This window comes from Sinohyriopsis cumingii, chromosome 8 (assembly GCF_028554795.1).
Source record: "Sinohyriopsis cumingii isolate HCF-2022 chromosome 8, ASM2855479v2, whole genome shotgun sequence".
NCBI lineage: Eukaryota > Metazoa > Mollusca > Bivalvia > Unionida > Unionidae > Sinohyriopsis > Sinohyriopsis cumingii.
Genome location: NC_142968.1, coordinates 120142552 through 120169456, shown reverse-complemented (window position 1 = coordinate 120169456; position 26905 = coordinate 120142552). Strand labels below are relative to the sequence as shown.

At 32.9% G+C, this 26905-nt stretch overlaps 1 protein-coding gene across 2 annotated transcripts; it reads left to right on the top strand.

Moving 5' to 3' along the window:
• Window positions 1-26905, top strand: LOC149794513 (uncharacterized). 2 transcript variants are annotated; one of them, XM_089968761.1, is made up of 13 exons: window positions 1-75; window positions 972-1003; window positions 7438-7479; window positions 8666-8760; window positions 10466-10537; window positions 11245-11395; window positions 12815-12924; window positions 15407-15478; window positions 15872-16022; window positions 18027-18112; window positions 20823-20891; window positions 25570-25729; window positions 26713-26904. In XM_089968761.1, exons 2-13 carry the CDS (start codon window positions 979-981, stop codon window positions 26775-26777), a joined length of 1098 nt encoding a protein of 365 aa, XP_089824887.1. In that variant the 5' UTR covers window positions 1-75; window positions 972-978; the 3' UTR covers window positions 26778-26904. The 2 variants fall into 2 exon arrangements, with proteins under 2 accessions (XP_089824887.1, XP_089824888.1); XM_089968762.1 differs by lacking the exon at window positions 1-75 and adding an exon at window positions 409-468 and having other exon boundaries at window positions 26713-26905.

Below are 26905 nucleotides of genomic sequence, written 5' to 3'. Positions count from 1 at the left end.
GACGTTTAGATAATTATGGAAGAGAAGATTAGTCCAGGATTTTACACCAATAGAAGAAAATTCGGATATACACAGGTAAATATTTTAATACTTTATGTTATCATAACTTTATCATAACTATTTGTATGTTGTGCGTGCATTTGGTCCTAGCTGAACGTTTTTAAACGTTTGGCTAAAATAACTGTTATATAAGAACAAACATTTTAAATTAAAATATGCGAACGACAAATACAAATTCGAATGCATCTATATAGTCAATTTAAAATATGAAACACTATGATTTAGTATTCAATTTAGCTTCATAATATAGTAGCCTTGAACTACAGCCTTTTCGCAAACTTGCCGATTTGTGTGATGATCGTGTTATCTTTCGGCAAAGGTTTGCAGCAAACTCTTTATCAAGTTTAATTCTTGTTCTTCGACAGGAAAGGTCCTACTTTATATTCGCTGACTCCTATATTGGAAAAGGTCTCGTTATGTTTATTCTTCCAGACTATATATTAAGAGTTATAACAAAGTAAACGTATATATTTATGACTATTGTTTTCAGGTAAAACAATTAAGAGAAAATCTTTTCAATTATAGCAATCATGGAAGAATTATCAACAACGGTTGTGGTAGTAGTATAAAGGGTATTTAACAGACGTGTAAGCTATTTGTATGACATACGTATATCTTGTCCATTTATTCTTTCGTCAAGTATTTTGTTTGTTATTATGTCTCGATTCATATTTTCAGGATGAAATGATCGCTTTGTACTAAACTTGTAGACGTGGAGACAGATGTGAAAAGACTAATCTACATATTCTGGCATATATGCCAAGTTTTATCATCATCATTATCATCATAGCGGCAGCGAAAACGACGATTAATTGTCTGTTTGATGGTCATCTGTAACTATCACTAAGTTTGACTATGTTTGACCTATAAATGGTGTATTTTAAATCACGGAATATTTCTTTTCCTTCAAGGGTACTGATGGATCTGACTCTCTTAGTTTTTGGCAAGTATTATATTTTCGCATATCGATAGCTACATGAAAATGTTAACGTCAGGTCAACAAAAGCCACTCTGCACACTCGTACAAATACCTGCCTACATGCATGCATACGCTCACATTTTAATATATACATAGATATACAAAAACGCTTAATAGATTAAACAATTTTCATGTAGGTACTCATAAGTACATATGCGTACATTTGTACATTTGAGTACTTACGAATAAAGATAAAAGGAAACATAGTTATAAAGTTTTGAAATATATAGATTAGTATATTGGCATGACTCAGTGGTCACAAACTAAGTAACAGGAAAGCAAAAAAAAAACGACATATGCTTAAAATATTATCAAGTGAATTTAATGTAATCCTTATAAAGGTCTACGAAAGTCCTAAATGAATCAATAGTTCCTTATAAATTTCAAAATGCACTGGTCCTTGAAGAACCGTTGCCTTGTTAATATGGCGTTGTGCATAATTTCTTCTTCACATAATTTATAACAGTTATATTATAATAATATTGTCCAAATATTGAGCACTTTGTATTTCCACTGAACAGTCCAACCAAATGTTTTCCTCTCAAATAAAATCTAAGTACAACATAAAATAACGTCTGCAGACTTACAACAGGATCGGAAGAAATGTGAATGACTCCAAAAATCAGCATGAAGCTGATTGTTCATTCTCTCTTTATATACACTCTCCATTGTCACCGTAGTTTGCAATGGACCACATGTGACAGAGTACACTACTCATACTGAGTCGAATTGTCCTATTCATGTCACCTAACCCAACCAATGGGAAGTTACAGAACTGTTATAGAACAGTATTCAACCCATCAGCCCCTAAGGAATTAAGCCATGAGCGCCATTTAAGTCTGATTATTAAGATTATTATTAATAATCCTCGACACGTACTAAAACATCTGTTTATAACTCCTATGTAATATTACACGCTTTTAATACTCGGGTCACGTATGCAACCTTTAACTAAAGCAATTCTTTAGAATTTACAAGCATTAATAAAAATTAGACAAAATCATATCAGGAGTTCCAAAAATATAGAAAAAAAATAAAAATATATATAACAATATATTGTGAACTATATTTATATCTATTATTATGTATATCTAATGTGAGATTTTTGTTTACTGGTTTTTCACCTTAATTTTATGTTATGTATATCTGTTTTTCATAACTGACCCTTCTCAAAACTTACGTTAAAAGTCTACCTGACTAGCGACATTGATGTTGTAAGCAGCATAATATATATTTATTATATCTATATGGCAATATATTAGATTTTCATATCCTTATTAATGGAGGCAAACATATTTCCTTGTATCTGACCATAGGACATTAGTTTTTCACTTGGGAATTTCTGATCGCTTTGACAATATAGCATGTTTTAGAAAGGCACCTGTCCTCCATTCGGGCTGCATTGGTGTGTCTTAGGCTTTTATATTAATGTTGTTTACTTTAAAATTACTCTTTCCTACCTTAACATCCGAAGCGGAATTTGTCTCTATGATCGGTTTATTTATTTAAATTACTATTCACTGGAATTACTAAATGCTCAAAATTAATTCGGACTAAATCATTATTTTCCAATTATTGTTAATTCATTCAAGGATCTTTAGGATAAAAGCATTATGCTACATAATGATTATTAACATATCGCCCGGGTTTGAACCCCGGCCGAGTCATACCAAAGACTTATGATATTGGTACTAGTACTGGCCTCGCTAGGCGCTCAGCATTAAGAGGTTAGTGTTAGGACTGGTTGGCCTGGTGTCAGGATAATGTGATTGGGTGAGACGTCATGCTATGTATCTGCGGTATGATGCCCTAATGCTAGACATCACTGTAAACTTCCACACTGCAGTCATCGTTGCAATATGACTGACAAAGTGTTCAAGCTACTTTAAAAATCCAAATCACACACACACACACACACACACACACACACACAAGAACAACAACAACAGCAACAAATCCGACATTCCAGGCTATTGGCACCTTAGCACACTCGAAAATGTAGGTACGTCGGCACATTTATTTTGAGAATTCCTTTTGAACACCACAGAAATTCATTTGGAAGTTTTGAACTTGTGATAAAACATTTAGAATTATATGGGCCTTAATTTACAAAAATGTTATTTGTTTTTACATTGTGCCTTTTTTTGTCTAGGGAAATACATCCGTTTTTGAATTTTAAAAACCCTATTGATTATCATTCTTTTCTGTTATTTAGTTTCTGACCATACAGTCTTAACATATTGCTGAAGAAAATACTAATAATGGACCTTGGTTTAAATTATATCTGATTCTATTTTGTGAAATAAGAATTGCATAAAATATATTTTTCAATTTCTATAATACTATTCAAAATTGTGAAGAGATGCCAACAGTTTAAAACAAGATATATCGACGCCATTTTTATTTTAATATACTGGTATAAGACAAGCGCTAGTGCATGGGTACGATAATTAAACATTAATGAGATAACGTTTAGTTGTAATATCCATGCACTAGTTAATAAGATGATGTTCACTGTTATAGCGACTAGTACGTTTGTTTAAATCGATATGTTATATGGTAGATATAATAGCTACAAACAAGATTATAAAGACCACTGTAGCAAGTATCATTTTTATTTGGCACCAATCCTTCTAGTGGGAATATATCAACACAATACAAATCTGTATAGCAAAGATAGCGCTGGTTTGATCTTTTACTGTCTATCACTAATATCCGTGAAATAGAAAGATCTCAGTCGCCAGGCTTGATGAATCGTAAGATGCTAAAAGTTTTAATTATGTAATCTGCGGTTTATTTCCATTCCAAAATGTTTTTATATCTTATTCAACCGGAATGCAAATTAACGTAAGAACAATTGTAAAGGTTACAAACAATATACAGTGCAGACTACATCACAGCATAGGACAGTGTTGTACTTAACAAAATAAGATTCGAAGATGGCTTTGAGTTGATTTCCTCTTCCAGGAGGATATAAACAGTAGCCTAAGGTGCACGTTACATCCAGAATGATGTAGACTGTTATTCTGCTTCACAGTATATATACATTTATGTCAGGAACACGTCAAAATGATAAGATATTTTCAAGTTTCATTCACACTTTTCTTTATACTACAATTTCGTTTTTATTGATTTAAAATTTAATAGCATTTTTAAACGTAGATAATTTAAGACAAGTGCCATGATAATTATTATCAATTCAACTTGTCAAACCAAACATATGACATAATTAGTTATATTTGTGTTACATAGCTCTACTTGCTTTTGATGTTCATCAAACGCTTTGACTCATTTCCAAACCATGAGAATGCATCATGTTATTTTTTATGCTATAATTGTATTTGTTGGTATGTGTTTCTGTCCCTAATGATGCAGCCATTAACTAAAGATATTCCGTACTGTAACTGTCATGTACTGACTGTGCCAGTGTTTCCCACATCGAAGTTTTGATCCACCTGATATAGCTTCACAGGCTTGCGCAAGCGCTATGGTAAATCGGAAATACTAATGACCAAGACGAGCATATATTTATCAGTCATCTCCGAGAATTTAATACTTCATGATGCATTTAAAATATTGGAACATCGCTTTGGTTTGAAATTTATAAAGATTTTGTTGGTAGGTTTAATGTTGTTCCAGGAGTTCATGATGCAATGATGCATTCATATGAATGTATATAATTCTATACTAGTTTAAAATAATCAGTAACAATCCAGACCCATGCAAATTCTCGGTTCAAGTCGTGTTCATTGAAAACAAATTACACACCTAAACTTACGTGTAACATATAAAATACTTCCCCTCTAAACATACCAAGTTAGCTCACTTAACCAACTTGTTTGGTGCTTCAGAAGTCTGACAATTAGCGGATTTTACGTTTAGCAGTTCTAAATTTATCATTGTTACAAAATAGCATGGATAAATCTATACGTTTTATACATATTCTGATTTGCGTCTACCTGAGTCATGTTTATACCTGGTTCCTTCCAGCGAGAAATAATTCAACATTCTGGATTTTAAGTATCGGCAGCGCCATTACTCTACTTATTCATATTGTCTAAGATCAGAAGAATTTGTTGGACTCATTTTCCAATAAATCCTTAACCTTCCTGTTGTATAAATCGTCTCCTTTATGAAAACGTATCTTAGTAGGCTCTCCTTTTCTAAATAGTTATCATATTTCAACGCGATTGTAGTCTCCATGTTTGTTCTCTTCACTGTTGCAGCTGAAACGTATTCTGTAAAGATACAGAGGACTGTCATGTTGTGTTTATACCCGATGGTATAGTTTTCATATGTTTGCATGGGGAATGATGCCTCTTTACCTTCCGTCTCGATAGCGCCTATCACAAACTCTTTATGCAGGAAAATAATTTGTTTCACCTGCTTCTTTAATGTGACGGTTTATTGCTCAATTAAACCTCCATTAATTGTTTGTTTCGAAGTAAGTTATGCGCACCAATGGCTTATATTTGTGTGAGCTTCTGGTGGTGGATAGCAGTAAAAATTACTAAAGCGTGCATACGCGTACGTTTGATTTACCGTTTCAAAGTATATAATAACATCCATAAAAATAATTTTAAAAATTCTCTTCATCAATTATTTTTTTAATTTACCAACCAGACTCTAATTTAGCCACTATTTTTTATATTTGTTTTTACTGACTAAAGTGATTTTGAGACAAAGCAAAGAATCAAAATTACAGGGTAAATGGGATCTGCCCTGACAGCAAATTTGCTTACAAAATGGAACACACAATTAAGTGCAACCATATAAATATATCTAGAAATATTACAAGTGATGCTGTTAACCTTGGTGTAACACTGACCTTTAAATATTTGCCTAATGTTATCAGTCATATACCATGTGCGAGAACATGTGCTATCTAGTTTTAAAGTATCAATATTAAATTTGAAACAGTAGCAACACGAGTTCTTTTGCCATGTGTTTGAAATAGTTTGAGATTATTGCTATAATTACTCCTCCTACGGGTGATTGTTACGTACAGAAACTAAATCTGGAGAAAATGGCAAAATATAGCAAAGAAAACGTCTTATATAGTTATTCGCTGCCTTAAAATGCGTACAAAATGGACAAAAGACGCTTTCGATGCATAGTAGCAGTGTGTGGTTTTCTTCCTAGATGATAGATTATCAATAAATTTCTTAGGAAGCTATTGACAAGCTTTCTCGCATACACAAACAGGCCCAGCCCAAAAGTCGACTGCATGCAGACGGAGTTGAAACGGCAGTGATCGCTAAATGCGAGCGCTTTAGGCAATGCAGTAACGAGAGACCTCTTTAGCAACTAGTAACCACTTTCAATATGTTTAAGTACCCTTCCTTTAATGTTCAGCTTTCGAAAATCCTGAAACTGTGCATCAATGTGTTTTATTCAAATAAAAGGTAAAGTGTCATATTAAAAGCATATCCTTTGTTTATGTTGCAATATTAAGAAATAAATTCCATTTTCTAAAGTATATATCTACTTATCATGGAATTGTACAATGAGTCCCGCCTCTATCTCTCATTGTAATGCAATTTCCAGATCATTACTATAATTAGAAAATATAAATGGAAAGGTATCGCCTTGAAGTTAACAATAGAAACACTGAGTGTGAGTATAAGTGCTTTACACATGACTAGACTGAGCCATCAATACGTCTTATTATTTTTTACCTTTTTGCAGTCAGTCCACATTGTAATACTTTTCGCCATAGTCTTTTCTTTCTCCATCATAATTTGGTTTTAAAATAAATAAAGGCGCAAAGCCTGTTCTTTCTCTCGACATTGGGTCACGTAAGAAATGCATCTGTTCAAATGAAATGAACCATTACTGCAAAGTCATAAAGAATAATGCCCATGCCTTGTGTCTTAACTGTGATATTAGGTCTTGTACAAACCCATCTGATTTAAAGAGCTTGTCAAATACTTGAACGTCAGTGAATATTATTTAGATACATAGAACCAGTCTGATAAGAAAGTATAGCTTGGTTTTGTCTACATACGTTTCTACTAAAAACATCCGACATTATTGCAAGTCGCGTCTGTAAGCAAATATTTGTTCTGCTTATTTAAAGCATAACACAATTGGTACTATCATAGAACGTATGATACCCGTTCTGAGCAGAATTCAGCAATGTTATCACATTTTTCGAAAGGATAGTTTGACATCAAGTTGTATATTTCAGGCACGCTTGGATAAAGTTTATCTAAGACGGTGGAATGTTTCATTATATAACACACAAAAGAAATGACAATCGCTATAATTATGTGAAATTCTTGTCTGGGTTATATATATGTATACTCTTTTTGGCAGTCATAAATTGTATTTAATACATGTTACATATTCGTATGTTTGTTTACATATATTAATTCTGTGTCCATTTGTTTTTTTAGATATTCTTCTTGCATATGGGTTTACATCAGCTGGAGCCCAAGGTTAGTAGAAAGATCGGTAGCTACTCGGTAGATTATGAAAAGTAAGGGAAATCACTCTGACAGGCTGAATAAAGCACTCACTTTCTCTCTCAGAGATTTGTAAGAAATATGTCAATGCAATGTATACAAGCTTCATATTGCTCTGTGTGTGTGTGTGTGTGTGTGTTGTGCGATTTGGATTTTTAACGAAGCATTAACAACGGTTCAATCATATCGCCACGATGTCAGCATTGTAACAATTTATAGTGATGTCTAGTAATAAGTCATCATACCGCAGACACGTATCGTCAAGTCCCACCCAGTCACATTATACTGACACCAGGCCGACCAGTCCTGACACTAACCCCTTAATGCTGAGCGTCTAGCGAGGCAGTTGATAGTACCATTTTTATAAGTCGTTGGTATGACTCGGCCGGGGTTGGAACCCGCGATATTCCGCATCCAAGGCGGACGCTCCTAACAACTAAGCCACCGGAGCGGTCCTCATATTTCTTTCATGAGTTTATTGTTAACGGACGATTTATATTATATTATAACGACTATCGAGATTCCATCACTGAAGCATGCTAATAAAAGCATGAAAGTAATTTCTCCGAATGCAACTATGCTAGAAGGTTTCATTCAAGTTGTTGGAAAGCTAAGTTATACTTCCTTAATATATATTTTTCAGGACCCTTTCCCTCCTCCAATGTAATACAATTCGTAAAACATTTGTTACTGAAATAATAAGAGCGAGTGTTTCTCATCCCAGTATACTAATAAGAAATATTTTCATTGCTAACAACATATGTATTTTCTCTTGTAGGAGTACTCCTTAGCAATAATGAATGAATATATATAGCAGGCATTAGATCACCCTTCGACGAATGAATTGCGTTGCAAATTAGATTTCTCACAGAGCATTACTAATATTTTCCTCTAAAATACAGTTATCTTAGTATTATGACATCCTCGAGAATAAAACCTGAAATTAATGATCCATGATTAAAGCAGTAAGCGGCTTTTCAAATCCTTCCCTTATCTTATTGATACCGATATCATATTAGTTACATACAATGGTTCATCGTGTTCTCTTTACAAGCTTCAATAGTCAACAAATTATAGATCTAAACACTTGTATATACCTTTCTCTGTTGCTTTAATTTACCAAAATTTACCAAATCAATAATTCAATGCGTATAATCAGGTACAGCAAGAAACATCACGCTGACATGTCGGAGTTGTCACAACGCTGCTACCCTTAACGACTGCATAGGAAAGGAAACCTGCAGACAGAATGAGGTTCGTAGCTTACACAATATTAGGCATTGATAGTGGGTTATAAATTTTGTAGAAACGCATAAGAATGAAGGAGGCAATAAAACCTTTCCCTAATAGATATTAACTTAGAGTGGCACTGCGAAATATACGGGTCGCCTACATTGTGAAAGGAAAATTGTACCATGTAAATCAGCTTGAATAACTTTAATAATTAGTTATTTCCATACACAAGAATTTGACATCGATGTCTTTGTTAATTTGAATGTCGAATATATAACACAGTCGCACGTGATAATATTGTACCGAATATTTCACACATTTGCAAGGGAAAGCGCTATTTACATCTATATATTTTATTCATCCAAACTTGGACTCAAATTCACAACGCTGAATTGTGCATCATCACATATCATTCCTCACTTTACAAAGTAATATTTGTGGCATTCAGTGTATTCATGATTACGCATATCCTGCTATCCGTGTTATCAGGCAGCAGCCATTAAAGTATTTCCAGAGGGTAGTATCTGGCACAAAATCTCTACCAGGCTGTATATGGCACAAAATCTCTACCAGGCTGTATCTGGCACAAAATCTCTAACAGGCTGTATCTAGTACAAAATCTCTAGGAGGCTGTATCTGGTACAAAAGCTCTACCAGGCTGTATCCATTGCAATATCTCTACCAGGCTGTATCCGTTACAATATCTCTACCAGGCTGTATCCGTTACAATATCTCTGGCAGCTAGTATCCGTTATAATATTTCAGCAGGCAGTGTCCGTTACAATATCTCAGCAGGCAGTAACCGTTAAAATATCTCTGAACAAGCATTATCGTGTCATAAATCTTCCAGAGGACTCTAATATATGTGATTGTCTTGATCGTTTAAGGTCTGTTCCACAAGACCCTTATCTGTGTGAATTTCTTTCTGCTGAGTAATTTACAACGATGTCAGCATTTACAGAAACTCAGAAATTCGGTACTAAACAAGTCAAGAAGCATGTTATTTGTCAGATTAATATGTCTCCAGCTCGTATTACTCGATGAGATGTTATGGCCATAGGAAGTGTTATTGTTCTCCTCATTTCCGCGTTGATTTTTTATGTTGTTTGGATCGAGATACATCAGTACTAAGTATAACATCAAAATAATGTTGTATGCACTAAAACATTTATACTACAGTCGGACTCTTGAAAGGTAAATCAGGTTATCAGTACTGATGACATAATTCTTTGCGAAAATAATACTGCAGCCAATGATTAAACCATCGAACCAAACATCGGATCAAACAAACGATTGTATATGCATGTTAGTATTGAAATAAATATTACTCTTACGAGAAGGTTTCACGCAAATAAAACACAATTAACAAACAGCCTGTGTTATCTACGTAGTGAAAAAAAAATCCCACGCTTGATGACTTTCCACTGCAAAATGCTAGCGTATTTTAAGCGACCCACAAAATCAAATGAATGATAATGACATGTGTATTACAAAGAGTTACTAAATAGCAGTTGTTTATAACAAAATCTTATTTTCCTACCAGATCGATGTCTCTTGTACAACTGTATAACATGTCTTTAGAACACTGGTTTTCTGTCGCAAATTGAGAATAATATTAAGCATGTAAAGATCAAAACAACATGGAAAAACTTAAAGAGAACATAGATTAAATATGAAAACATTGCAGGTTTGAAAACAAATTTATAATCTACTAATTGCTTTACAGCAATGCTACCTGGATGCAGTAATCACCCCAGAACTACGGATACTTTACAACGGCGGTTGCAGAACGTCATCGGTGAGAAAAGTATTCTAGAGATATTATTGCTGAGTCAATCTGAAAGAAATAGCCAAAGTTTGAAAGAAAATATGAACTGCAATATCTCACTAACCATAATGATAAAATGGATTTCATATATATATATATATATATATATATATATATATATATATATATATATATATATATATATATACATATATATATATATATAGAGAGAGAGAGAGAGAGAGAGAAAAAAAGAGAGACAGACAGACAGACAGACAGACAGAGACAGAGAGAGAGGGGGTAGAATATTTCCTTACTAATGACGCGCTACTTGCAGTGACCATGATAAATAATGAGGGACAAACATAGACAAACTGGGGAAAAGGATTTATAAAGTCCTAGGAACTGAAACGGCTTTCGAAAAAAATGAATGCAAGAAATATGAAATATGACTAAATCTATGCAGTAAAGATTTATACTTTGGAATGAGAAATGTCATTTAGGAAGAAAATGTTCCTGCCTTAACTATCGTTCATGGGAAGATACACACAGTGTAAATTGTGTTTGATGTGTATAGTAAGTCAAACGCCGTCAGCTATTTTCACGTCTTAAAACAAACTCACACACTTGTGCTTTTCTAATCTCTTCATTAATGACATCTATTGTGAGGTATCCTGAAACTGGAAATCCACAAAAGTCATCAGTTTTTAACAGTCAGTTGTACATACTTTTAAAAGGAGTGCTTTGGATCGGTGCACAGCTCCGGCAAGAGATTGGAATTCTATAATGTATTAGCATGTTCACGTTGCTGCGGTAATGAACTGCAAAACTCAGGCCTATCAGTTTTGGACATGGAATGCAATGCCAATCTCTGTGGAATCAAACCAGGTACGATTAAGTTTGGATTTCTTCAGTAACTGACTAGCACATGTTCTGTTTTGTTGTTTGTTTTATTTCTTCTTTCTTTTATGCTGCCTGACACAAAAACTTTACGAGTAAAGGGTTCATCTTATAACTCTTATTTAAGCAATCCTATTTCAAGATGAAAATCATACCTATAAGTACGGTAAATGTTTGTGAAACCAAATGGTCCACACAAAACTTTCTCATATGTCCAACAGGAAAATCCGTTCACGCTAAATTGACACAAATCCCGATGTTTATCCTATTATAAAATGCAGTGATAATATTATGACAAACATTCAAATAAATTTTAGGAAAGGAACGTCATTCTTAAAGGAATGGTCTGCGAGTATTAACAAGCATACATTTGCTTTGCTACGCTGTGGTAGGCAGTTTCATAAAATCATCTACTTATATATATATATATATATATATATATATATATATATATATATATATATATATATATATATATATATATATATATATATAATGGAGCCACGTCACTAACTTTTACGCATCTGGTGAGTTTTAATCCCACCATTACAGGAATCTGAAAAGATGGTTAATGAAACGGAATCAGTGTAATGAAAAATGAAATAATATTGTGCTGCTCCTATACTCAAGTTTCAAAATCGATTTTGAAAATCAGCTACTTTTTGAAAGTTCACCAATGTGAAACTGCAGTCAATATTATTTTCTACTATGTGTATTATCAATGCTTATCAAGCTATTGATGATCGTGGAAAAAAAACTGAAGTCCATTAACTGAACGTTATCTCTCTTGTTGAGACGGGGAAACTATGGTAAAGTTATAAAGTAAGCAGACCTTGCTCTTCTATCTAACGGAAAACTAATCGGTCCTTTTCTACTCTTTTGATATACAATCAGATTGCGTAGAAACTGTCTAATATATTGCATTTATATCGTGTGTTCCTATATGAAGCTTATGTTAGACTTTAATGTTAAACTATGTATCATTTTTTTAAAAACTAACATCAATGTGATGTATGCCAAATTTTAATTTAAACGTTACATGTATGAAACTCGATTACATTATGTACATATATTATATGAAAAGGGTAAGACAGTATGTTCTAAACGAGATCACCCAAAAAAATTATTTGTCTCAAATTAAGGCCATCGCAAACGCACACCAGAGAGAAATAATTTAAGACTAATATAATATGTGTCATATCTTTAATCCTTCGGCTATATTGTTGATATTGACATCCTATTTGGTGCATGAAAGTGTTCATCTCTCCAAATTTACAAGTTTTCTTTGTCGAATATATATATATATATATATATATATATATATATATATATATATATATATATATATATATATATATATATATATATATATATAAGTGCCAAATGTTTAATTTATTGCGTAAAAAGGGACAGCAGGTACTTCAGGTAAAACTACGTCAACGTTGACATGTCGGAGTTGTCACAATGCTGCCACTCTTAATGACTGCATAGGAAAGGTAACCTGCAGAAACAACGAGGTTTGTGTACTATACATTAGTTTTTAAAATTAGCTAGTACAGTTTTAGAACCTTATACAAATTAATAAGGCATAATCTTTAACAGAGATTACTTTAAAATTAAACTATGCCTTTTATAAGTCTCGCACATTGGTTTCTTTACAGTTATATATGAATTATGCCATGTAAATACTCATGAGATGTGTACAATTATCTCAATGCATTCACAGTAATTTGCATTTGCTGTCTTATGTACTTGACTAACGAGTATATAATACGCAAACAAGGGGATAATAATGTTTGCATATGGAGTGGGTAGTTAATTCTAAAGATAGGTTAACTAAACGAATATATGTGGAATAAATGGTATGAATATGAACTATTTGCACTTGCATACCAAAGCAAGAGATCCTGCTTTTAGCGTGTCATTCGGTGTTCTGAGTTAAAATGTATTCTTTGTTGTCTTGATCTGTATGATAATGATATAAACAAATACGATAGTTTCCAACTCTTGTGCCTATATGTAAGGATGAGTGCATTTAGAGAAAGTGATATGCTTATGGGTGGGACAGAAACAGGGTACGCTAGAAGCAAATAAATGCAAGCGCAACATTTCATGCATCTAAACTTGAATTTTTGGGGATAAAGTCAGCATCATCAGATGTTCTTATGTTCAGTTATAAGAGTTCCCCACTTTAAAATGTTAAATGTGTTACTTTCGGGAAAGTAGGATTACACATAGTCTGATATCCGCGTTTTCAATTAGTATCGGTCTCAATATCTCTGACCAAGCAGCATCATATCGTGAATCTTCCAAAAGACTCCAGACTATGTGTATTCCTTTTCATATTTTGTCCACAAGACTATAGTATCTGTGAATTTCTTCATTGTATCATGCATATTCCACAAGACTCCAGCCTGTTTGAATTTCTTCATCGTGTCATACATCTTCCACAAGACTGTAGTTTTGTGAATTTTGTATAGTAGCACGTAACTCCCACAAGACTATTGTGAATTAGAAGTTCTACATCGTGTCATGTATGTTCCACAAAACTATAATCTATATGAATTTCGATATAGTATCATCTATCTTCAACAAGACTCTAGTCTCTGTGACTTTCCTCCGATTGAATAACTTGCTCTAATCTCACAATTTATAGAAATTTAATTTTGAGAAAAGTCAGGAAGAAAGCCAGGTGTCAAATTAAGTAAACCTTCTTACCTATTGATATATCTTCAGATTATAAGTACTTAATGAGGTGTTATGGTTATATTACGTTTCACTGACCTTATCAGTTCCGCTTTGATTTTCTCTGCTGCCTGAAACTAGATTCAACGTGACTCAGTAGTACTCATCCTAACATCACAAGAACATGTTTACGCATTGTATTATGTGTACTTCAGTCGCTCAGTAGAAAGGTAAATCCGTTTCTGAGTCCCACCACTGACGATATGAATTTTTTCCGAAACAAAAATGCACCTGACGAGTTGAACGACCGAACAAAACATTGGGTCGAGTAAACGAGCTTGCATTTTGCCTATGATAGCATTGGGACAATAACGCTCTTGCAGGAGGATATCACGAATATGAAAACGTAGAACAATTTGTATCCAGTTAATTGGTCAAGTAATGTGATATATTTACACACCATTATGTCATACAACATATTCAGTTATAGGTTAACACAATACATCATACCAATTACTTTGGCTTTGTGCTTAGTGAAATTATACAAATGTTTGGTTACTTTCCTCTGCTAAATGGTATCATCTTTTAAGCCACACACAAAAGCAAATGAACGATAATGACATGTTTATTACAAATATTTCCTAAAAAAAAGTTTTCTTTAACAATATTTCTATTTATTGTATGAATAAAGCCTCCATCGCAGTTATAGAGCATATCATATACGTCAATGGCGATAGCGTTCTATTTCAAATTAAGAATTACCGCCGCTTCTCCTTTAGACAAGAAACTAAATATATCAACTCCGAAAACATGACTGAAACGTACTTTTAGCGTCTTCAGGCTTCAGACACACAACTTTGATTTCAGTTATGAAGTGTTTTAAAGTATATGTATAAATTGTTTGTTAGAAATGGTAATTCTGTATTACGTTATGTTACAAAACCGACATATTGTAGGATGGACGCCAGCGCTTTCTAAGTATATATTATACTCCATCGTCTCAATTGATCACTTTTGACCACCACATACTACGTTACATTCCCATGTTCCCAGAAGATTGTGAACGGAACCGTAACGTATTTAGAATGCATGAATGTATGTTGCTTATTATAAGACTGCTGCATACATCAGATCAAACGGAACACTATCTATCACCTAAAAATCATTTACATAAAGACAACATTGATCATAATAAAAGTTCAGTATAATGCATATATAAGCCAACATTAAAATAGTTCGTTATTTCATGTATCAAAAATGCTGCAATTAAATTTCACTTCATGTGATAAGTTTCATGTTCTTATTATTTTACAGCAATGTTACATGGATGCATTTATCACACCACATAATCGGGTAATTTACAATGGCGGTTGTCGATCAACAACGGTGAGAAACTTATATTCACGATATTATTTCGTCCTCGATCTGAGAGAAATATTTCAAACCAAAATATAAACTTTAGATAGATAGATAGATACAGACCGACAGACAGACAGACAGTCATATAGTGTATGTTTATTAATCACACTCTACTTGCCAAGATGTTCTAACTCTTCCTCATGAAAACAGAGGGACATACAAAGGCAAAATGTAAACGTGCAGACAGTGATACATTTTTGTTCTTGTTCTTATAGGATGCAATAAAACTGTTTTTCACATTTTAGCAGACATACGCATATTCTAAGGCTTTCCTTGTCATATGTTTGTACAGTAAGCCGAAACTGGAATTCCTACAAAATGGCATCACTTTTAACAGTCATTTTGTATATACGTTTCAAGGAGTGCATTGGGTCAGTACTCGGCTCTGGCAAGAGAACGGTAGTCGGTAATGCATTAGCATGTTCACAGTGCTGCAGCACTACACATCAAACCTCAAGCCTATCGAATTTTGATGTGGAATGCAACGCCAGGCTCTGTGGAATCAGATCAGGTACGATTAAGTTTGGATTTCATCCGTAGCTTATTAGCGCCTGTTGTTTTTAGGTGTGCTTTGCTATTACAGCTCCTTTTTACTATTGGTACGAAAGCATATTAGGGCAGAACGTTTATCTTGTAAACGTCCTTTCATACATCATGATGCGAAACATGCCGCTAGGTACAATAGGAAAAACCATGTTTGCAACAACAACAGTGGAATAGAGGAAACATTCACCGGTTACAATCAGGATAATCTGTTCATGTTGAAATAAAGCTCTAAATTTATTCCGGTTCAATTATTTTAAAAATATGAATATTTGTCCAATTTTAAAAAGCAGTGGTAATATTATGACAAATTTTGAACTAAATTATAGGAAAGGAACGCAGTTCTTTAAATAAATGTCTGAGTTCTAAAATAAATTTACCCTTGCTTTTCTACACCGTGGTACATAATTTCATAAAAGCATCTAATTCAGTAATCATTATTGAGGCAATGTCACGTTTAGCTGCATTTAGAGAGTTTTAATCCGACAATATTTCTTTTACGTGTAATTGATATACTGATCCACCGCACCAAGGGAATGGCGTTTTGCAATATGAAATATGATCTGAACAACTCAGAGATGTAAATGGAACATTGGTTCACTCCATCTACATGTATCGGAACAACTCTGGGTGGTAAATGAAACATTGTTCCACTTAGAGGTACCTGAACAGTCCTGGGTTGTAAATAGGGCATTGACCCGACCAGCTATCATTACCTAAAAGATGTCAAAGGAAAAGAAATAATCGTAAAGAAAAAGGAAATTATATTTTGCTGCGCTTATACACAAGTTTCAGATAGATTTTGAAATTATCTAGATATTTGCATGTTCCCCAACATAAAACTTCAACAACAAAAAATTCTAGTAAATGCATAATCTTAGTCAATCGTGATGTTAATGAGCTCAGAAACATCTGATTGTGGATGCATTGCTTATCGCTAGTTATCCCACAATGTACATTACCATGATATTCTTTAAGACGTCATTGACGAATTTATTTAATTATATGGAAATTGTGACTTTAGGTTTCATAGTGGCGTCTTGTTACTGTTTTTATCATACACGACACATATTTTCTTATTTAACAACGTTAAGCTTCTATCTGTAATAAATATTCTGTATTAATATAATTTTACACCTATGTTTCAAAGGTGACTAAAACAAAACAAGTTAGTATTGGATATGTGTATTTATAGTACATGCAACAAATTTTAAGTGGTATATGTCAACTCCTGTGTTATTAGCTGATGACTATATCTCTTACCGAGACAGTGGAAACTATGGTAAAGTTATAAATTAAGCAGTTCTTGATTTTATATCTAACAGGAAAATAATCGGTCCTATTTCTACTCTTTCGACATACTATCAGTCTCTAAAGAAACTGTATAATAAAATACATTTATATTGTTATGCCTCATCTCTTCATAGAAGATATAGCTTATTGTAGACTTTAATTGTAAATTGTATATGAAAATAAAATAACACAAACATTTGTCACTTTAATTTGAAAAGATCATTTATGAAATCCGGAGACGTTATTGGTATGTGTATGTATGATTTTAAACGCTTTATAGCTTATATTTCTCACCGAGCATACCCCAAAGTTTACTCAAAGATATGTCGATCTCAAAAGTAAGATAACCTCAAGAGACAAATCATTTATAATCAACTTAATATGTGGCTTTTTTTCAAATGTTGCGGTTATCTTTAATAGTCAACAAATTAGAGATCGAAGCACCTGCATATTTCTTAATCGTCTGCGTTAATTTGCCGTGTTTCTATAAATGCTACTGTCATGATAAGGTGCATCTGCACCGATCCCTTAGAGTAAAGTAAAATAAATCCTCACCCATAAATACAATCATATATATATATATATATATATATATATATATATATATATATATATATATATATATATATATATATATATATATAATTCATCACTTATGATGAGGTACCACATAAAACAGGTAACTCCACGCTGACCTGTCGAAGTTGTCACAACGCTGCTACCCTTAATAACTGTACTGGAGAGGAAAACTGCAAAGTGAATGAGGTTCGTAGCTTATACAGTATTGGTTTTTAAAAAGTGGCTACTACATTTTCAAAACCTTATGTGAATGAACGAAGCTATAAGGCCATTTCTTAACAGATATTTCAAGTTGCAGAACCAATTCTATGACTCGCACCATTTACATATTTCCAGTTACATGAACATTATGCAATGTAAATACTCTTGAATAAGTATTATAATTTTGCATGGGTAAATACGATTCACATACCTAGTGGATAGTTAGTTCTTGACATAAATTACACGGACATATGTGGAATAAATGTCATCACTGTGAGCTTTTGTGCACATGCATACCCAGTTGATAGCGTCTGTAGCGCATAATTCCCTTTTGTCGGAGTGAAAATCTGTTTCGCTTTGTATGATGTTCATATAAACAATAAAAGTAGCCTCCAAATCCTGTACCTGGTTCCAAGAAAATGTGTGTTTAGAGAAAATGATACGATTTGGGAGGCGAGTAACTGGGTAATATCCGTACTTGAATTCGATTTCAGAAGGATAACGTGAACATTATTATTTCCTCTTCCGTCTAGTTATACGATTTTATGACTTTAAAATGTCAGATTTGTGGCTTTTCGAGTATTCCGGATTACGCATATTCTGCATTCTTGGTTTCAGTCAGTATTCGTAACAATAGCTCTAAACAAACTGATTCGTATTGCGTCTATTCCTCGCGAGTATGGTCTTTGTGAATTTCTTCATTGAATCATGTCTCTTCAACATGTCTCTACTTGATGTGAATATCCTCACCCTATCGTGAATTTGCAACAATTTTATAGTCTGTGTGAATTTCCACCGGTTGAAGAAGTTCAAAATAATGTCACCATTCTTATAAATTAAATATTTAAGAAAATACAAGAAGTAAACCAGATGTTAGATTAAGACATATTTACTTCTCTTTTCGTATATCTTCAGTTCGCAAGTCCTTAATGAGGTGTTTTCGTTATACTACTGCCCTCCTCGTTTTAACTTAGACATTTTCTTTTGCCTGGACATGAATCCAGTGTTACTTATCAATACCAACCATAGCATCAAAATAATGTTTTATGCATTGACACATATATATTTTAGTCGAACTCATGAAGGGTAAATACGTTTCTCATCCCCAGCACAGATGAGAGGATTATTTTCGAAAACAAAACTGCAGCCAACATTGAAACGAAAGACAAATCGGGTCAAGCAAGAGATCTTGCATATAATCTGTCTTAGCACTGAAAAAAATAATACTCTTTCTGTAGGATTTCACTCATGCAATTTGTATTCAATTGATTGGCCAAGTAACTTGATATATTTATACTCATTACTGCCAGTGTTCACTTGCATGTTGTCACGATATGTCAACTCCATTCTCTTTGTTTTGTGCGTAGTGAAATTTTAAGAACGTTTGGTGACTTTCCTCTGCAACATAGTATCAAAATGTATACTACCCACAAGCAAAACTAAATTTATAATGATGTGTTTATTAACAAGAGCTATCGATACGCATTTTGTATAGCGAGGTCTTATTTTCTAACTGATTAATATCTCCTTTACAACTATGCAGCATGCTTTAGGACATTGGTGATAGTTTTACGTCGCAAAATGTGTAATTACTGACCATTCACTATTAGAACAGAAAAAAAAATAATAAAATACCAAACACTTACAACTGAAACACAACTCTTTTATTAGTTATAAAGCATTTAAAAAGTATGTGTACAAATTAATTGTTACAAATGATAATTCTGTATGACATTATGTTACAAGAATCGTCATATTGTACGTTGGTAGATACCGCTTTCAAAGAAAATAAAAGCTCATCGTCTCGCGTAAACATTTTTGACGAATCAAATACTACATTCCCATCGACATATAAACATAGATAAAGGCATGTCCTGCGAAGAGACGAAAACATATATATATATATATATATATATATATATATATATATATATATATATATATATTCCAGATTATATTTGATCTCAAATAACACTATGTATATTTATCATTATCCGCTCTCTAAATTTGTTAAGATGATACCTTGCTGATCTAAAATTCATGGACATGAAATATGTATCTGTATGAAATGAAAATATTTACCCACAGTAATTTAAATATTTGCAGAGTTTATAGGCTAAGTGTGATACAGTAATCACAATTTTTTTTCAAATCGCTATAATTTTTCCACATGAGGTATTTGTTTTTGCACATGAAAATATTTTGCTTCCGTCTCGGCTTATATGATTTACTTTTCCGAAGCGTAGATATTTGTTTATAACAGACTTATTTCATACTGGCTCTGTTGTCGTGATATCGGAGGTGAAAAAGTTATGCAATTCAAAATAAAATGGGGCTAGCGGGTTTAGTTTAAGCATAGGGCTTTACATTTGCGGTGTTTCGTATTTTGCAGTGATTCGTTCGGAATTAACTTAAATACATAATTACACAAAAGCCTCAACATAAGGACATACTGATGTTTCCTTGCTGAGCTTTCTATCGTTTATGAACATTTGAGTTCGATGTTATTTCATCATCGGAGAAGTCTTTAAGCAAAAATTAATTATCATTAACTGCTCCCATTCTCAGCTCTGTGTCGGTGATTTTTACTGGATATCAAATTTTAAAATGAAATATACTCTAAAGTCATCGGGTTTTATATGTACAGATCTGACATGTAATCATACAGCCTAACATCAGCTTTGTTGTATTGCAGTTTTGTCGTACGACAACCTCTAGCGTGGCCGGGAATACGATGTACAGCTTTGGTTGTTACAATAAATTGGTGAGTAGATGTACCATAATGCGTCAAATATTCGCAGGTTTGTCATTTTCTAACTATAACTTGGAAATTTTTAATTAACATCTGATGAATTTATATATGAAGCGTCTTGACGAAACTGAATCAAGCTTTCGAGGGACGCTGGCAAATATTGTTTTGGATATTGTCAGTTTGCTATTAACAAGCGGTATATTTAAAATATTGTATTAATATTCTTACTGCAACTTATTAACGGCAAGTCTGCTGATCATATTTGCTCATGAATGTGGATTTACTTAAAATAGATCTTCAACGTATAGCAATAATAAATCGATGTTTTAAGAATATAGCAGGTGTTGTATCGTAGCTTGTAAATTTATGAAAAAGAAATATTTCATAATACATTATGGCCAAATTCCTTCAGCTTACCACGCATCACAACATTAAGATGGTGTTCTTAAAATTCAGATAGACTCAATGAAATGAAGGTCCTAAAATAACTACCTTTACATAAACAGGCGTTGTGAAAGGTATATGGTCAACAACCAGTCTAAGAATGATTGTTGTATTGTTATCTGATTTTCGTCTGCATTGAATATCATGTAATATTTGGTTTTACCGAGCCATAAAATTGAAATAACGCTGAAATATCAAAATTTCGAAAGACTTCTGTGTTGAGCAGTTCTTGTGAACTCTGGTATACATATTTTTATTTTCTGACTATTTGCTAATATCACTTTAAAGTTTATATCTTCTTTCTTTTAAACATGTGTATATTGCAACAAGTTGAGGAAAAAAGACTGGACTGCAATCTAAACTTATTACATATGTTAAATAAAATTTGCCATGCGCTCGTTGTGAATGTACAATTGCTAGGCAAGCATTACAGGCCTGTGCATGTCACCACTGATTAACAGCGAAATATTGACGATCATATTATGTCCTAAATCTTATCAAATCCATTGAGTAATACTTTTGTTGTAACTCTTCGGATTTGCGCGTCTTTCAACAATCTTAACATGTTGTCAACATTCAAACAAATGCAGAAAACAATGGAACAATATTGCACTTCCATGTCAACATAAGAGACAATGACTTGGATGGAAATACTAATGTTATTCTTAATTTAATAAATGAGGTTTTCCCCAGTAAGTGATTAGAAAGAATCCTATATTCCCCTACTAAAAGACTGAAGTCAAATATCATAAATATTTCATGTTAGTTTCATTTTTGTCTTATATGGTCCATAGACTGGACCGTTTCATTTTACGGTAATGATATTTCTAAATGTTATATCATGATGGGATCTTTCTACACGACTATGACCTAGCGATTTCCACCATTGGTTGTATTAAACTTTAGCTGTAGCCTAGTTATGAAGGTGGTGATTTCACCATAAAACCTGCAAGCATTTATTGACGTGGAACTATCGGATCGAAAAAACAAAACAAATAATTAAGTCCCCACTTAGGGTATCCCATTCCATTGCCATGCTCAATGGTTTAGCATCAATGGGATGCGAAGGTTTACCAGGTTGGAACGGTAAGGAAGAGACATAATTCTAAACTATGCAGGTACTGTCTGTGAAATTTAATTAAACAACACCACGTAAAATATTACACGAGTCAAGTTATACTTGCTAGGCATGACATTAAAATTATTATACTCATTCAGGATTACCAGCTTCATACAATTCGCAAATACCTGTTCTTGATTAACTGTGTATATAACTTAAACCTGAATGACCCAAATATAGTCAAAATATAACAATTAATGTTAAATCGTTTAATAGGAAATACTATAGTGTGAACGTTTTCCAACAAATACTTAAAGATCATTGTGTGTTCCTTTGATAAATAAATAGATATGTAACACTGAAGATATATTATATCTATTAGTAATTATCAGAGAGTATGAAGCTGACATGGAGATCGTTTTCAACAATAATCTAACATTACAACTACACATGACACAGGAATTATCATAACAGTTCTCGCATTTGATAATACATTATCATTTACTTGTCACACTATTGAATAAAACAGAATGCAATTTATCTAAAGTTAAAATTGAGACAATTTCTCCAAAGTCTTCAACATCAGTTTATTGCTTTACAGTATGGGAAGAAAGAAAACTTAAAATGTAATAAAAGTAATTACCTGTAATGAACGTCAGAACTTTAAAGTGCGCAAGTATGGTCTTGCCTCTCTAAGCGTCTCGTCGGCTACATATAAAGAACCTGAGGTTTTGAGTGTGTCCATCCCCACTCCAGTGAAGAGAACAGGCCAGAGTAAATAGATTGAACTTTTCGCAATGGAACTCCTAGATTGCATTCCATGATCAAACACAATCAGCAGACAGACGATGCTCCCATCTCCTGACTTCAGAAAAATGACATTCCATAACCAATATACGTGTTAGCTTGCTGACGAGGCAAGAAAATAATTTGCTAACATAAGCGAAAATAACTCAGCTGTATGTGTCCCAGGACGTAGCATCTTACTGTATAGTGTTACTTTAATGACCAACGTATAATATATGAATGATGACTGTAAAATATAATGTAATGTAAAACGTATCGTAGCGTTACGCTACTACACATATTCTGCTTTTATGAAAATTATAAAAGTATGAGTCGTAACAATATAAGTTAGGTTTAATGAAATGTTCCAGCACATTCAGTCATAACAAAAAGCAGTTATCTCTTAAGGGAAATATCTTAGCATTTTCAATAATATAAGTATTCTGTTTTATATATTCAAAACCATATGAATATCGATGACGTATGGCTGTAATAAAGGACCATTGAAGTTGAGACTAAAATACATTTAAACTAATAAAAATATAATAAATCTAATTAAACAAGGAAAATCAATCTTTAATTAGCAAATCTCAACTACAAAGAAAACAAATTTTAGTTTCCATGTCAGTAGAGTATTTATAGTTGTAGAGGCGTGTGCGAAAAAATGTATAATTGCAAGATGATTCGTCTCAAGTTTTGACCGCTCCAGTGGCTTAAGTGGTTACAGCGTCCACCTCGGATGCGGTAGGTCGCTTGTTCGAACCCCGACTGAGTCATACCAAAGACTTTTCAAAATGGTACGTATGGCTGTCTCGCTAGGCGCTCAACATTATAAGAGGTTAGTGTCAGAACTGGTCGGCCTGGTGTCTGGATAATGTGACTGGGTGGGACATCATGCTACATGTCTGCAACATGATGCCCCAGTGCTAGACGTCACTATAAACTGCCATACTGCATACATAGTAGCGATATGGCTGAAGCATTGTTAAAAATGCGTAAAAAATTCAAAACACACATACACACACACACACACAAGCTCTGAATAAAAAAGACATGAAACACCTGGTAAATGGAGATGGAAATAGCACACATCTCTCATTTCAAAGCACAAAGAACTGTGGTTCTCTAGGATGCAGGGCTCAATGATTATAATTATTTACGTTTCAGTTTAGGAAACTATTTATTCTAGCATATCTGCAATTTTACAAGTGAATGTAAAGATACACTGGTATCCAAATCATTTCAAAATTGTTAAGATGAATTTTGAAATCATTTCGTTCAGACATGTTCATTATTTGTTTGTTTGTTTATTTTTGTTGTTGTTTTGTTTTTGGTTTTTTTTGGGGGGGGGTTGTTTTTTTTTTTTTTTTGTTTTTTTTTTTTTTTGTCTGCTGGGGTTTCTTTTTTGTTTTGATTGCTTTTATTTTATATATTTTGTTTATTTTTAATTGTCTTCGTGTTGTTTTTATTGGAGGGGATATTTGTTTGTCAGAGTGATCACACTTAACGGCAAAAACATTCAACACTTACACGAGTTAGGTGCGCGTTAAGCTAAAATTCCTCATTACGATGTGAATTTTTTTAATCAGTTATGACGATTAAGCTTTTACGGAATTTTATACATTGTATATGTAGCCCGATTTTATACGGGATTACCATTTGAACACTTTTAAAATGTTACATTCAAGGATGCCTTTTCTAGCGTAATCTAGTTTGAAAGATAATTTTTAATATGTTATAATGTATATTCCACAATAAAAAGCCGCATGTTGTTTATATTGCATCGAAATAATTCTTGCATAATAAATCTTCGATATTAAAATGTTCTCAATCAAATTTGTTCGCCACAATGTTTTGAAATAAATAGGTATGCTTTTATTTCTCATTTCTGGAATGGTGGTTATATTTCATAGCAGATAAGCATTAGATACACATGTTAAGATTCTGAACCGAATAAGAGTGGACAAAGTGTTATTATATTTAAGAACAGCTGTCCCTTTTTATAAAAGATTTGTAACATTACCACAACTGTCGTTTTGATGTCTAGGCATGTTTGTCAAAAAGGGTTCTAAACCGCTTGATAAATAATTTGAAATATGTTCCTTGACTTCTAAAGCAATGTTTTATTCGAATACAAATCCACAGAAATATCTTTATTGTTAAACGCCCCTTATGAAATATTATCACAAATGAGCAAGAATATTTGGCGAAGATACATTTTGAAATGCAATGACTGTACGAATATTACTGGATCACGCCATGGTTATATTAAATTTGGTGTAACTGACGTAACATGATTTAGCATTGTGCGCTTTTACATGATGTAAAATGAAGTGTTAGAAAGAAAATACAAGACTGTATGAGGTTATTTCCCTGTATGTTCTGAATGGCTAATTTCAGAACTGTCAATTGCTTACAAAAACAGCAATTATACAGTATGGTCCAGCGTCAATTAACTTTGGATTATCAAATGGTGTGGGCAGAAAAAGACAGTCAGTCCTTTGCGACGTTTGCTGCGGAGATAATTATTGTAACAATGATGAGTGCAATATTGTAAGAGGTAAGTACAGAGATTGTTTAAATGTTAACTTGAAAAGAATGGTTACTTCATTACAAAAGTGTAAAAGCTCCTTCCCCAAAACTATTCAGGAGAATTTTTCAACAGTTGGCACATGTACAGTTAACCTCCAACCATATATTAAAGACTGAAATGTCTATCTTAATAAGAACATGGGCAGTAGAGCAGTACTCCGCAAATATTAATGCATGGTGTGATGGGAAGATAGATAGATAGATAGATAGATAGATAGATAGATATATATATATATATATATATATATATATATATATATATATATATATATATATATATATATATATATATATATATGTGTGTGTGTGTGTGTGTGTGTGTGTGTGTGTGTGTGTGTGTTGATGGTCGGATGTTTGTATATTAGACAAAAGTAATAACTGTATTATGAGACTTCATATCGGTGCAAAATGTAAATAATTAATTGATGTAATTTGCATATTGATTACAACTTGGTTCTAGGCATGGTCACATATAGATTTATTCATCATCATTACCCACATCCTCTATCTCGTCCATCTCTTTCTCTTTTCATCATCATCGGCATTATCATTATCATGATTATCATCATCGTTGTCATCATCGTTGTATTCTTCTTTACATTTTTCTGTCAGAAAAATCCTAATTTAAGTTCTTTGCTATAATGTTTCGATATTAGTAATTGCGTTAATACTAGTAGCAGCAGCAATAATAGGGATAATGGTAGGAGTATATATACTAACATCAAATCAATAAATCTCTTGCGTTTAAAAAATGTTATTAACTACTATAGGATAGTAAAATTATAAACAACACAAATATTCAATGGCATGTGTTTATTATTAACAATAATATATTTATTTTTCTTGTTATTATTATTATCATTATTATCATTATTATTATTATCATTATTATTATCATTATTATTATTATTATTATTATTATTATTATTATTATCATTATTATTATTATAGAACAACTCATCCAGTATGCCAATGCTAGCCGATTAGACTTCAATACCCTAAGACCGACGCTATGAGGTGAAAGTGGATATAAACACAATTGCAGTTATCACAGAGTAAATACGTCAATACAGCAACAAGTTCATTATGTCCTTTTTTATGTAAACACTCTTATCTTTTAACAATATACAAGTAAACTAATATC